General features: G+C 38.6%; 1 protein-coding gene and 1 non-coding gene across 2 annotated transcripts; one reads left to right on the top strand and one right to left on the bottom strand.

Moving 5' to 3' along the window:
- Positions 1-503: 503 nt before the first annotated feature.
- Positions 504-3,522, top strand: LOC149130847 (serine/arginine repetitive matrix protein 2-like). Its single transcript, XM_089343759.1, has one exon. It carries the CDS (start codon positions 2,309-2,311, stop codon positions 3,212-3,214), a length of 906 nt encoding a protein of 301 aa, XP_089199885.1. The 5' UTR covers positions 504-2,308; the 3' UTR covers positions 3,215-3,522.
- Positions 3,523-14,331: 10,809 nt separating this feature from the next.
- Positions 14,332-14,404, bottom strand: Trnar-ucu (transfer RNA arginine (anticodon UCU)). Its single transcript has one exon. It is a non-coding gene; the product is annotated as a tRNA-Arg (tRNA).
- Between the last annotated feature and the right edge of the window lie 819 nt (positions 14,405-15,223).

Genomic DNA, 15,223 nt, shown 5'->3' with positions numbered 1-15,223 from the left:
GGATTTGAACTCAGAATGTAAAACAGTTTGTAGTTTAGAAAACTACTATTTGTAAATCTCACAACGAGAGATATTCAGTAACGGTAGTTTGGAGTAAAGATTGTTTGCCAACATAATATGGCAGTCCTGGTTTATGATAAATATTTCTATTTTTACAATGTATGACCATCTTATTGCTTAAATGTTCAGTTAACATAGTTTAATTCTTGTTCAGCGTCTTAACCAGAGTAAATAGATGACACATCTACGTCCGCGGTGGCCCCCTGCGACTGTAGGGGTTGCAGGGACTTAGCAACGGCCCTAGCAAACCGTCATAATACTTTCCGACTGGATTCCCAATCAGGAACAAGTGAGACTATAGATATTATCCAACCATCTCATTGCTGGTTTATCCCTAGGTCTTCTACCAGCTGTACCTCGACTTGAAGAATCTGTCCATAACGTAGTACAGGAGTAGCCACCTCTATTTGTCGTTGGCACTCCGTCGCTTAGGACGTCGAGGGTTCCAGTCGATCTGATCAACGGAACAGCCTGCTCGTGAAATTAACGTGCAAGTGGCTGAGCACTCCACAGACACGTGTACCCTTAACGTAGTTCTCGGGGATATTCAGCGTGACACAGAGTGTGACAAGGCTGACCCTTAGAAATACAGGCACAACAGAAACAGGAAGTAAGAGTGAGAGAAAGAGTACAGCAGGGTTCGCCACCATCGCCTGCCGGAGCCTCGTGAAGCTTTTAGGTGTTTTCGCTCAATAAACACTCACAACGCCCGGTCTGGGAATCGAAACCGCGATCCCATGACAGCGAGTCCGCTGCCCTAACCACTGGGCCATTTCGCCTCCACAGTACAAGAATAGCCACTTGTACATACGGAGAATTAGCCCGCCTCGATCAAGGGAGATAATTTACGTTATCGCTCGCAACGAGTTATCTTTCCGTGAGGGATCGTTCTTTCTCTTCAAAAGCTTGCCAGGAGAGGTCGCTGCTTGTTTTGAAGTGTCCGGCGGCCATCTTGGTAGGATGCAAGATGTCGATTTGTAAATGTTGTGGAGAAGACGAACAATAACAACAACAGCAGGATGGCCTGCATCTGTAAGGAATTCTAACTAACGTAACGGACAACACGTAGGCCAATACATACAGATTATACAGACTTTATTATTGAACCTGTGAACAAGATCAACAACAAGTTGAAGGCTGATGTATGTAGATAATTTAACTAACATATTGGTTAACATTCAGATCAATATATATCTATAAATAATCCAAATAATATATGAGTATATGCGTCTATACGTACATGTATGTACATACCTAGATCTACATGTGTATATAGATGCATATCTGGTTACAGGACGTTGCAAAAAAAAAACGTGGACAAAATGATAAACAAGGTACAGAAAACACACAGGCCACATAGAGAACATTTCCTTCATCAGCAGCCAGAATTCTGAAACTAAGCGTTACACACGGATGATATAAATTACTTTAGTGGCCGTGTATACCTTGTGGAAAAGACCAGCGACAAGGCCAACGTCTGTGGAGGATTTACTTACCGTATTGACCAACTTGGAGACCAATATATGTGTGTATATATATATTGAGAGAGATTTTAATAATGGACTCATAAACGTTGTAAACAACAAGGTTTACATCTGTGGAAGATTTAACTAACATCTTGGTTCTTTTAGGCCAATATATTTACATACACATCCCTTGTTATCAAAACTACACACACACACACACACACACATATATATATATATAAGATAGTTCTTGCATGTATACATAATGCGTGTGATTAATTAACGAAACATTCAAGTAAACACTTATTAACAAAACACAACATAAATCTAGTCTTTTTTTTCTGTCCTCCCCAGGCTCCTGTTTAAAATTTATTGCGTGTATTCCTTTGCCTTCTCTGAATTCATTTATGTTTTTGTTTGTCATTGTTACTGTTTAAGAATCCTGTGTTTATAAATTATAAAGAAAAAAAAAACCTTACATCTGTTTACACACACACGCACACACACACTTTGCGAAATGTGAAAAGAAAGGCAAACAAATATTTGAGATTCATTTTCATATAATTTTAAAGCTTTATTTTTTTCTCCTCTCCCTTCTGTTTTTCTATATCTCTACACTCCACCATCCATGTGAAAAATATATTTACTGTCTCGTATATATATATATATATATACACACACACACACACACACCAAAAACTAGACTCTTTCCCGTCTCCCACCACAGATAAAAGAGGTGGGGGAAAAAGACTGAGTAAATACGCAGGAAGAGACGATTCCAGATGTATAACGGAATTGGTCTAACTACCCCACGGGGTAGCGGAACCAACGGTTACGTGACCCGTAACCTTTCCTTCATCCGCAAACACAAAGACAGGATAGATTACAAATCTGAAGAGGAAATCAGGAAGCTGGAAAATTCTTTGATCAAAGCTCCGAACAAGGAAATCTTGGACCACGAACGGAAACGGAAAATCGAGTTGAAATGCATGGAAATGCGCGAATTGATGGAGGAGCAAGGTTACGCAGACGATGCCATTGAACGGAAAGTGGCCGCCTTTCGTAAGGTGCTCCTGGAAAAGGAAGGGATGTGCGATCGCGTCATTGAAAAGGACGAGTTCGGTCGGCCCATCACCCGCGACACGCATCAGTTGGCCGAGGCGAACCTCGAGAAAAATGCTCGCCTTCGCGAGGCCTTTAACCTCAGTAAAGACTATGTAGACGGCAGTTCGTTTGATCCGGCGAGGAAGGCTAAAGAACAAGCTGCTAGGGCCGAAGCTGCGGCCCTGGCCCAGAAGAAATACGCACTCGTCGACGACCCCCAATCGTCGTCGTCGTCGGCGTCATCGCCTTCTTTGTCTCCGTCGCCGTCTCACAGCTCGTCCCAGTCCGACACGGAATCACCGTCGCCGGCGAAACACCGCAAGCAGCAGCAGCATCACCACCACCACCATCATCGCCACCGTCGCCATGGCAGCAGTAAACACAAGAGCAGTAGCAAAAGCAGTCATCGGAAGCACCATAGCAACAACAACAACAACAACAGCAGCAGCGGTGGTGGTGGTGGTGGAGATGGTAAGAGCAGCAGCAGCAAAAAGCACAAGAGTAAAAAATCGCGAGATCGAAGTCGGTCACCGGTAGTCGAAAAGTCAGAGCGAAAAAAGAAGAAAAAGCACAAGAAATCTTAATTCACTTCGATATGGGTGTACAATGTTGTATAGGCTAGCCTCACAACCATATATATATATATACATACCTTATATACATAGACATTATATATATACGTATGTAATTATATATATATATATATATACATATACATACACGTATGTAATTATATATTATATGTACGTTGTGTATATATATATATATATATATAAATGGGTTTGCTATCCTGGATTCGAACCCTTGCCAGCAACTTTAAAACTCTATCAAGAAACATTTATTTCTCCATAATCTGTAACTATTTATATTTTTTAACATGCCATGAACAAAATATGATGATTTTGGTTTTATTATTATTATTATTATTATTATTATTAACAACTTTGCTTTCATCATTTCTAGGTCTATAAAAACACCAAAGCATCACTGACTCATCAACTAGTGCCATCCCCCAAAAGTCATCAACTAGTGCCATTCCCCCAAATTTCAGGTCTTTGCCTGTATTGTTGTTATAAACAATGATAATAATAATAATAATAATAATAATAATTATTATTATTATTATAAAGGCAACGAGCTGACAGTCGTTAGCACAGCAAACAAAATGCCTGGAAATATTTCTTCTCTCTGTTAATGTTTTAAGTTCAAACTTTGGCATTGCCTTTCATTCTTTCAGGAACAGCAACACAAGAGTATCAATTGAGCGGGGGTGGGGGGTATGATTCCAGGCATATCTTTTAGTTCTTTCAGGCTTTGACCTGTGACCATTCTGGGGCACTGCCTTGAAGAATTTTAGTCAAAGGAATAAACCCCAGTTCTTTTTTTTTTTTCTTTCTTTTTAAGCCTGGTACTAATTCTGCCAGTTGATTTTGCCAAACTACTAAGTTAGAAGGATGTAAACACACCAACACCAGTTGTGAAGCAGTGGTGGGGGCCAAACACAGGCACAAGGACATACACATAGAGATATATAGTTATGTATATGTGACAAGCTTCTTTTCAGTTTCCATCTACCAAATCCACTCACAAGGTTTTGGTCGACCCAAGGCTATAGTAGAAGACACTTGCCCAAGGTGCCACGCAGTGGGACTGAACACAGAACTATGTGGTTGGGAAGTAAACTTCCTACTACACAACCATGCCTGATTGTTCATTTTCAGAATGACATTATATTGTAGTTACAAGGGGCCAGTTTTAACATGATACGGGTAGTATACTTGGGCCAAATATGGCTGGTTTGAATGCTAAAGAGTTAAAGTAGTGAGCTGGCTGAATTGAAACCGGGAAACTGGGCCCATGAGCCTGGCTAGGCTTGAAAAGGGTGCATAAATAAAAATAGAATAAAATGAGTACCACTCAAGTACTGGGGTCAGTGTATTGATGTACTCCTCCCCTAGAATCTTCCTTGTGCCTTAAGATAACCAGCTGGCAGAATCATTAGCATGCAGGGCAAAATGTTAAGTGACATTTTGTTGAATTTTACATTCTGAGTTCAAAATTCTGCTGGGGTTGACTTTTGAGTTTGATTAAACAATTAGTAGTTGAGTCCTGGGGAGGGGGATTGAAGTAACCAAATTCCCTGCCCCTCAACTTTGCTGGCCTTATATCAAAATAAAGGGTTGTTATTGTTATTAATAGGTTGAATCGAGCATTGGATAAAAAAAAAAAAACGAAAAACAAAGAAACCCTTGTGTTACTTGTTCTGGCTCTGAGCATTCAAAGTTCAAATCCCACCTTTTGTATTCTTCCAGGGATGAGAAAACAAAACCACCAATGACATACTTGTTCCTTGCCCCACCCTACCCCAAAACTATAGCCTTGTGTCTCTATTAGAAATTATGGCAAACCTACAGTCTCATGTGACCACCACCCCTTAATCCCAGTTTCATTTCCTTGTAATAATGCAATAGTTCCTAATGGAATTTTGCAGCTCTGTGTTCAGGTAGAGTTCTGGAATAATTGTTCTTCAAAGTCCCACATCATATTTAAAACTAAACAAACTTAATGAAGTGGATAGCAAAAATGTACAAGATGGAAAATTTTGGAAATACTCTCTTGTTTCAGTCATTTGACTGTGGCCATGCTGGAGCACCGCCTTTAGTCAAGCAAATCAACCCCAGGACTTATTCTTTGTAAGCCTAGTACTTATTCTATCGGTTTATTTTGCTGAACTGCTAAGTTATGGGGACGTAAACACACCAGCATCGGTTGTCAAGCGATGTTGGGGGGACAAACATATACATGCACATACATGTATATATACATATTTCCGATGGGCTTCTTTCAGTTTATGTCTACCAAATCCACTCACAAGGCTTTGGGAATGAACCAGAACCATGTGGTTGGTAAGCAAGCTGTGACGAACAATCATTTGCAACTATCAAACAATATCAACACAAAGCAACACATACATATGCAAGGGGGTGCTGAAAAGTTCCTGGCTTTGAGGGTACTGTGAAACACCTGGTCAGAGGCCCAACCTTCCAAGTTCTTTTACAGGCCTTAGAAAAACTGAAGGACTGCTGCAATAAGTGTGTGAGTCTAAGAGGGGAATATGTTCAATAAAATCATAATTAACTGATTCTCCTGTAATTTATTTTACCCAAAGCCAGGAACTTTTCAGCACCCCCTCGTATATGTGTGTGTGTGTGTATATATAATGTACATATATATATTCGACAGGAAGGACAACAAAAGAAAGAAAGAGACCTCGATATTATGCAAATAGAGGAATTTATCTGTAAAAATATGTGACACTTATTCAGTAGCCATGATAAAACTCCGAGTTTCGGATGCCAGGGTGGGAGCCCACGCCAACATCTCTTCAGTTATCCGGCCATTGAAAATTCCTGTGAAAAATGACCGTTAAAACAAAGGGATGTTGGCGTGGGCTCCCACCCTGGCATCCGAAACTCAGAGTTTTATCATGGCTACTGAATAAGTGTCACATATTTTTACAGATATATATATATATATATATATATATATTTTGTTTCAGTCATTAATTGAAACTAGGATCTTTTGGACAATAATTGACGAGGAATTAGCAAAGTTTTGTCCTGTGTGTGGATTTCCTGTTAGTTCTTTGTGTTTCTGTTCATATTTTGGAAATTATTATTGAACATAACACCACACATATTTTTTACCCATTCAGGTGAAACAAAAGTAGTTTATTGAACCGTTTTAGCATTCAGCTTGCTCTGTCAAATATTTTGCTTATTTAATGATATCATTTTCAAATAATCTTGCATTATATCGTAGCTTTTTATCCAAAAAGCCAGCTTAATAATGACAAAGGTATTTTACTAAATCCGTCATTATTTTTCAGAATTGAAACACAGGTAGTGCATTTCTATAGAAATATGGTAATAAAAAGGTTATAATGACCAAGCTATTTTATTAAATTCTTCTTACATTTGATGGATATTTGTCCTCATATTGTTTGGTGTTAACACAACATTTCGAATGATATACCCTCCAACCATCATCAGGTGTCTTGGGGAAATTTTGAACCTGGGTTCTCATTCCTAAGGTATTTTTCGTTGTTGTTGTTGTTGTTGTTATTATTATTATTATTCTTTAGGTCACTGCCTAGAATAATAATAATAACTGACCTTGTAGGGTTTTTGAGCGAGATCGTTGCCAGTGCCCCTGGACTGGCTCTTGTGCGGGTGGCACATAAAAGATACCATTTCGAGCGTGGCCGTTTTTGTGTGGGTGACACGTAAAAACACCCACTACACTCTCTGAGCGGTTGGCGTTAGGAAGGGTATCCAGCTGTAGAAACTCTGCCAAATTAGATTGGAGCCTGGCGTTGCCATCCGGTTTCACCAGTCCTCAGTCAAATCGTCCAACCCATGCTAGCATGGAAGGTGGACGTTAAACGATGATGATGATTGAAAAATTCCTAAGGAATGAGAACCCAGGTTCGAAATTTCCCCAAGACACCTGATGAAGGTTGGAGGGTATATCAGCTGAAACGTGTTAACAACAAATAAGATGAGGACAAATATCCGTCAAATGTAAATAATGTACATAATTCCTCATCTCTTAAATATAGAACTGTAAATTCTTCTACATTTACAAAACTAGTTGAAACAAATGAAGTATATTTCAACAGAGGTATGATTACAAAAGTGTTAATGATCCTTTCTACTGAAGGCACAGGGCCTTGAAATTTTGTGGAAGGGAACTAGTTGAGATTACATCAACCCTAGTATTTCACTGGTACTTAATTTATCGACCACGAAAGGATAAAAGGTAAAGTCGACCTCAGTGGAATTTGAACTCAGAACATAGACATGAAATACTGCTAAGCATTTCGCCCAGCCTGCTAACGATTCTGTCACCTCACTGCATTAAGTAAAAGTGTTAATGATAATGATAATAATAATAATAATGAATTTTCAAATATTCTTTAGCTTTAATAGTTGGAAGCAATAATTATAATTTTTTAAAATTTTCTTTTTTCTCCCTACCATCCAATAACAAAAAGAACCCTCCATGTTAAACTGCAATCTATATATGACCGCCACATGGTTAATGTTGCTGTAGGTTTTTATTTTCACCACTTCTATATTACATTCACTCAATGGAATCCTTGTGGTGGTAGTGGTGGGTGGGTAGGTTAATCCACAAATCAACCCAATGATTTTTGGGGGGTTTTTTTGTCACATCTGGTGTCAAAATTAATGTTGATATTTAGATTACGCACACACATATGCATACATGTAGACAGGGCTATTAGACAAAAGAAACAGGCTTGGAAGGACTGGAAGAACGGTGGTAGCAGGGAATTGTACCAATGTGCCAGAAGGGAGGCTAGGCGACAGGTTTATTTAGCCAGAGGGGAAGCAGATAAGGAAAGATTTGCCAATGTTCTGCGCCGTGAGGACCAAAGACTCGAGGTATTTCGTGTTGCAAGACAGTGTAGGAGAGAGAATAGTGATGTTGTAGGAGAGAAATGTGTTCGCATGGATGATGGTACGCTTGCATTAAATGAGGATGCAAAGAAAGAGGTCTGGAGATGCCACTACGATAGATTGCTTAATAAAGAGAATGAATGGGAGAAAGAGAGCCTGCCGTATGTCGACCCAATAGAGGTACCAGCTATCCGAGTTGATAGTACCAGGGTAGATAAAGCAATTAAGAGTATGAAGACCGGGAAAGCCCCCGGCCCATCAGGAATCACTGCAGAGATGCTCAAAATATCTGGCAGTGTTGGCTATAGCCTAGTCACCCGTATTACGAACCAGGTGATACACGAAGGAGTCATACCCAATGACTGGTGTAGCAGCATCATAGTCAACTGCTACAAAGGTAAAGGTGACGCTTTAGATACAAATAATTACAGAGGCATCAAGCTGTTAGATCAGGTTATGAAAGTTACAGAGAGGGTCATAGCCCAACTAATTAGGGAGCGAATCAATTTAGATGAGATGCAGTTTGGGTTCGTGCCAGGTAAAAGCACTACTGATGCCTTATTTCTAGTGAGACAGTTGCAGGAGAAATACCTAGCTAAGGATAAACCTCTGTACCTGGCTTTCGTTGACATGGAGAAAGCCTTTGACAGGGTCCCCCGATCCCTTATCTGGTGGTCAATGAGGAAACTTGGGATAGAAGAATGGTTAGTGAGAGCTGTGCGAGCCATGTACAGAGATGCTGCCAGTAAGGTGCGGGTTGGAAATGAGTACAGCAATGAATTCCGGGTAGAGGTAGGGGTCCACCAAGGTTCCGTCCTCAGCCCCCTCTTATTTATCATAGTCCTCCAGGCAATCACAGAGGAGTTCAAGACAGGTTGCCCCTGGGAGCTCCTCTATGCTGATGACCTTGCCCTAATTGCGGAGTCACTATCAGAACTAGAGGAGAAGTTTCAGGTGTGGAAGCAAGGTCTAGAATTGAAGGGCCTTAGAGTCAACCTAGCTAAAACCAAAATCCTAATAAGTAGGAAGGTAGATAAAACACAAACCCCTTCAGGTAGATGGCCCTGGTCAGTATGTAGAAAAGGAGTAGGTAGTAACTCTATAAGATGTACCCGGTGCAAGCTATGGACACATAAGAGGTGCAGCAACATCAAAGGCAGGTTAACTAGCAAGACTGTAAACAAACAGGAAACAACTTCTATCTCATTTCAGGGTGAAAAACTAGAGGTAGTCGATAGCTTCCGCTATCTGGGCGACCAAGTTAGTAGTGGGGGTGGGTGCGCTGAAAGTGTAGCTGCTAGAATAAGAATAGCCTGGGCAAAGTTTAGAGAGCTCTTACCCCTGCTGGCAACAAAGGGACTCTCACTCAGAGTAAAAGGCAGACTGTATGACGCATGCGTACAAACAACCGTGAAACATGGGCTGTAACTGCTGAGGACATACGTAAGCTCGCAAGGAATGAAGCCAGTATGCTCCGTTGGATGTGTAATGTCAATGTGAATACCCATCAGAGTGTAAGTATCTTGAGAGAAAAGCTGAACATTAGAAGCATCAGTTGTGGCGTGCAAGAGAGACGATTGCGCTGGTATGGACATGTGGTGAGAATGGAGGAGGATAGCTGCGTGAAAAAGTGCCACACCCTAACAGTTGAGGGAACCCGTGGAAGAGGTAGGCCCAGGAAGACCTGGGCTGAGGTGGTGAGGCAAGACCTTCGTACATTGGGCCTCACCGAGGCGATGACTACTGACCGAGACCTTTGGAAATGTACTGTGCGTGAGAAGACCCGGCAAGCCAAGTAAGATCGTTGCCAGAGCCCCTGGACTGGTTCTTGTGCGGGTGGCACATGAGATGCACCATTTTGAGCGTGGCCGTTGCCAGTACCGCCTGACTGGCTCCCGTAGGATTTTCGAGTGAGATCGTTGCCAGCGCCCCTGGACTGGCTTGTGCGGGTGGCACATAAAAGACACCATTTCGAGCGTGGCCGTTTTCGTGCGGGTGACACGTAAAAGCACCCACTACACTCTCTGAGTGGTTGGCGTTAGGAAGGGCATCCAGCTGTAGAAACTCTGCCAAATCAGACTGGAGCCTGGTGTTGCCATCCGGTTTCACCAGTCCTCAGTCAAATCGTCCAACCCATGCTAGCATGGAAAGCGGACGTTAAACGATGATGATGATGATGCATATATATGTACATGTATGTACATACCTTCATCTACATGTACATACAGATACATATCTGGGTACATGATGCTGCAAAAGAACATGGACAAAATGATAAACAAGGTACAAAAAACACACAGGCCACATAGAGAACATATCCTTCATCAGCTGCCACCATTAAAACACCAGCGTTTCGAAGAATAAAAAATATATATAAAAATTAAAACAGTAGGGTAAAAGATTGGATATTAATTAATATCAATTTAATACCAGGGAACAAATGTATTAAAAGAATCAAGGAGATTCTGAAAAAATATATGTGTGTGTGATGTACAGATAATGAATATTGAGGAAAAAAGGAGGAGGTTGCCAGAATTTTGGAAAAAGAATTAAAAAAAAATTTAGTCATTATTATTAGCACCTTCATTCGTTTTTTGAACTCGTCAAATAAAATATTTTTGTGAATGTACAAACACATTGTTTATTTATATAAAACATGTTTTTTTTTGTTTTTGTTTAGAAGAGAACATTGTTTTTTGTTTTTTGAGGTGAGGTTCCAGGACAGTGAAGATAGATAGATAGATAGACATAGGTAGAAAGAGGGGGAGGGAGGTACCCCCCCTTTCAATTTTGACTTCCATTCATTTATTAGTCATTTGCTATTCTATTGAAATGAGTTCAAGGGTGGTAATCTCTCCTAGGATGGGGTGTGGTCATCACTGAAAACATTATATATATATATATATATATATATACACACATACATGTGAGTAAGCCCATAAATGTGAAACGAGGTGGAAATAGTACTCGAATACAAAAGGTAGAGTAATATGCTTTTTTTATTAAAGCTGCAGGAAAGACACAAAAAACTGTGACTCAGAGTTTCACATTCCTGTTTGTTTTTGCAGCTTTAATAGAAAGAGTATCTATATATATGTGTATATATGTATGTATGTGTATATATCATCATCATCGTTTAACGTCCGCTTTCCATGCTAGCATGGGTTGGACGATTTGACTTAGAACTGCTGAGCCAGATGGCTACACCAGGCTCCAATCTGATCTGGCAGAGTTTCTACAGCTGGATGCCCTTCCTAACGCCAACCACTCCGAGAGTGTAGTGGGTGCTTTATATATATATATATATATATATATATATATTGATAGAAGGACAACAAAAGAAAGAAAGAGACATCGATATTATGCAAATAGAGGAATTTATCTGTAAAAATACGTGACACTTATTTGGTAGCCATGATAAAACTCTGAGTTCCCGGCATCCGAAACTGGGAGTTTTTTCATGGCTACCAAATAAGTGTCACATATTTTTACAGATATATATAAAACCAAACATACATATTGAATAGGTGCATATGTACATATATGTGTGTGTATGTGTATAAAACCAACCTATCATCCCATAGGGTTTCTCTGGAAGATAAGAATAACTGACAGAAGCATAAGAGCTTTTATGAGTGCATTTAGAAGCATTTGCCCTAAATATATTAAAAGGATATATATATATGTATATGTGCATATGTATACATATCTATTTATATATGTACATGTATATACACACACACACACACATTTAGTGTTGACTGTCAGAAGAAAGTACTCAATACTATGGTAGAGCTATTTTTTATTTTAGTTGCGCCAGTCTGAGTTTCATCTCTCTGTGCACAGGCTCTTCAAGCATACATTCATACATATGCATGTGTGTGTGTATATATATATATATATATATATATATATATATATATATATATATATATATTGATATATATATATGTTTGTGTGTGTGTATGGTTGAGTTTAATCATAAAGAGTCATTAATATGTATGTAGTTAAAACCGAAGTCTAATTTATTATTTTAACCAATCTACCGAAAAAATAAAACAATCAACAAAATGAAATTGAAAATGAACAAAAAAAAAATTATATATATATTTTTTTAATGGACTGCTAAAAGCCAAAAATAACACCTTAAAAACAAAGAAAATATTTCCGGTGTTGAAATGAAAAGACAGGAATCGGAACAGTTATATCATAGTTTGACCCATTTTTCCTTCATATTCTCAAAAAACAACATATGTACAGACGCACATGTGTTAGTATTGACGAATATAAAATATTCATAGAGATGGAAAAAAAAACCCATGTCATTCATTCTGAACTTGGAGGTCTTGTAATAAATATTTTCACATGATCCTTGCTGATTTGTAAAAAAGTATTTGACTGAAAGGATAAAAAAAAAAAAAAAAAGAAAGAAACTGATAAAAGGTAAAAAAAATAATTAAAATATTTTGTTTGCTAATTATTTTATTTTGTTTATCTTTATTTACTCTTTTACTTGTTTCAGTCATTTGACTGCGGCCATGCTGGAGTACCGCCTTTAGTCGAGCAAATCGACCCCAGGACTTATTCTTTGGAGGCCTAGTACTTATTCTATCGGTCTCTTTTTGCCAAACCGCTAAGTTACGGGGACATAAACACACCAGCATCGTTTGTGAAGCGAAGTTGGGGGGGGGGGAGACAAACAGACACACAAACATATACACAGATATACATATATATATATATATATATACATAGATACAACGGGCTTCTTTCAGTTTCCGTCTACCAAATCCACTCACAAGGCTTTGGTCGGTTCAAGGCTATAGTAGAAGACACTTGCCCAAGGTGCCACGCAGTGGGACTGAACCCGGAACCATGTGGTTGGTAAGCAAGCTACTTACCACACAGCCACTCCTGTTTATCTTTATTTTTTTTACTTCTTTCACTTTTTCTTGTTTGAGTCATTAGACTATGGCCATACTGGGGCACAGTCTTGAAAAAGTTTTGTCAAATGAATCAGCCCCAATACTATTATTATTATTATTATTATTATTATTATTATTATTATTTTATAAAGCTTGGTACTTATTCTATCAGACTCTTTTGCTGAACTGCTAAGTTACAGGGATGTAAACACACCAGTTGTCACGTGGTGGTGGGAGACATACACAAAGACACACACACACACACATGCACACACATATATGCATATACAATGGGCTTCTTTCAGTTTCCATCAACTAAATCCAAGCACAAGACTTTGGTCAGCCCAGAGCTATAGTAGAAGACACTTGCCCAAGGTACCATGCAGCTGGAGTGAACCCAGAACCATGCGGTTGGGAAGCAAACATCTTACCACATTGTCTCCACCTCCAGAAGACATATAATTACCGAATGGCATCTGAGTCCAGCTCCGCATAATAGATGGGGAGATAATCTCAAGATTCAAGAATTTCTCCAAAACTGATATGGCATCAAAGAAAATAACAGGCTAATTGTCTCTGTGTGTGTGTTTATATATATATATATATATATGGGAGAATGTACGAAAAAAACAACAGACGAGGACAGGTGGTGTAAACAACAAAAGGATGTATTAGTCTGACGCTCGTTTTTTATTTCTTTTTTTTTTTTTACTCGAAGATTCACCGTTTCCGAGTTTTGTTGGGGCTAAAAGCACACATACCTAACTACATACTCGCGCATTTATATTTTGGGGGGACACACATACGCACACACGCACGCACACACGTACATATACATATGTGTGCGTGTGTATATATATATATATATATATATATGTATATATATTTTTAATGTATAAGTGTTTGACTGTATGTATGTGTGTGTCAGTATGTTTATCTATCCGTATATTATTATATATGTCTGTGTGTGAGTGTACACGCATATCCAACAGTAAAAACGTTTCGTCGACGATAAATATATAGTTGTCTGCCATTCTATTTTGAAACTTGGTAAATTCTATATTATACTCCAAATACGGCATCGATAAATTGGTTGTCAAATCACTTTCCATAGAGTAAAGATACATAAGAACCTATATAGAAAGCAAGTTCCTGAACTGAAATTAACATTTAGAAAGAAATAAAACTGAAAGAAATCAAATAAAAAAAACAAGTAATAAATAGAAACATATAACATTCGAAAGGAGGAACTTAAATAGTCATGAAAAGAAAAAAAAAAATAGTAGCAGTCCTCATCCCTGGTGGGATTCGAACCCACGACCTCTGGATTAGAAGTCCAGCGCGCTATCCCCTGCGCTACAGGGACTACCGATAGTGTGGGCATAAAATAGCTATTATATACACAACAGTCAGAATAACAGCCTAACGCTGCTAATTTTCATTTATTTAAAATAAGTATATTACACGTATTATACATTTCTTATGTAAATTTCCTCAATTTCCAATTACAATGGCTCCTTTTAATAAAATAAAGTTGTTTAATGATTGTTTATACAGCACACGTTACATTCTTTTTAGCTTCATACACGGGTGCGAGAAGCCATCTTTCTTCGCCGAGTTTTTTCACTTCCTTTGGTACGTTTGTGGCTTTAATTATTTTGTTAGGCCTCAGCGAAACATTGATTTCATTGACAAATGTAGTATTACATAATACACACCATATATGTGCGTTTGATACTTATTGCAAATAGGAAAATAGTGGTTTTTTAGGTCGTATTTTGGTTGAGGCCGATCGTATTGTGGCACAATGTTTCGTGTTTTTGTTTTCTTTTTAAACGTTATTGTGTTGTTTGAGGAAGATTTGACTGCTTTCCTGCAATTCTACAGAAAATTTAAAGATCTTGGATGTGTTATTCGCACGGGGACTGACAATCACGATATCGTGTGTATTAATGGCAGTTGATGCAGACGATAGGCTAAAATCACAAATTTAAATGAATGTATTATTAATTTCTTGTGAAAATTTGAAGAAATAAATTTAATACGATCCAAATTTTTTTTATTGCCCGTCGTATATATGTATATATATGTGTAAATATGTAAAACAAATAATAAATGAGAATATGCATATATACGTACAGGTATGTGCATACCTACGTCTACCTGTATATATAGGTGCATATTT

Source organism: Octopus bimaculoides, chromosome 27 (assembly GCF_046866305.1).
Source record: "Octopus bimaculoides isolate indiv1 chromosome 27, ASM4686630v1, whole genome shotgun sequence".
NCBI lineage: Eukaryota > Metazoa > Mollusca > Cephalopoda > Octopoda > Octopodidae > Octopus > Octopus bimaculoides.
Note: the sequence above shows the minus strand (reverse complement) of the source record. Positions and strands in the feature narration are given on the sequence as shown.

Bases quoted from the DNA above. Each gene is read 5' to 3' on its own strand.
- LOC149130847 (XM_089343759.1), top strand. From the start codon at position 2,309: ATGTATAACGGAATTGGTCTAACTACCCCACGGGGTAGCGGAACCAAC.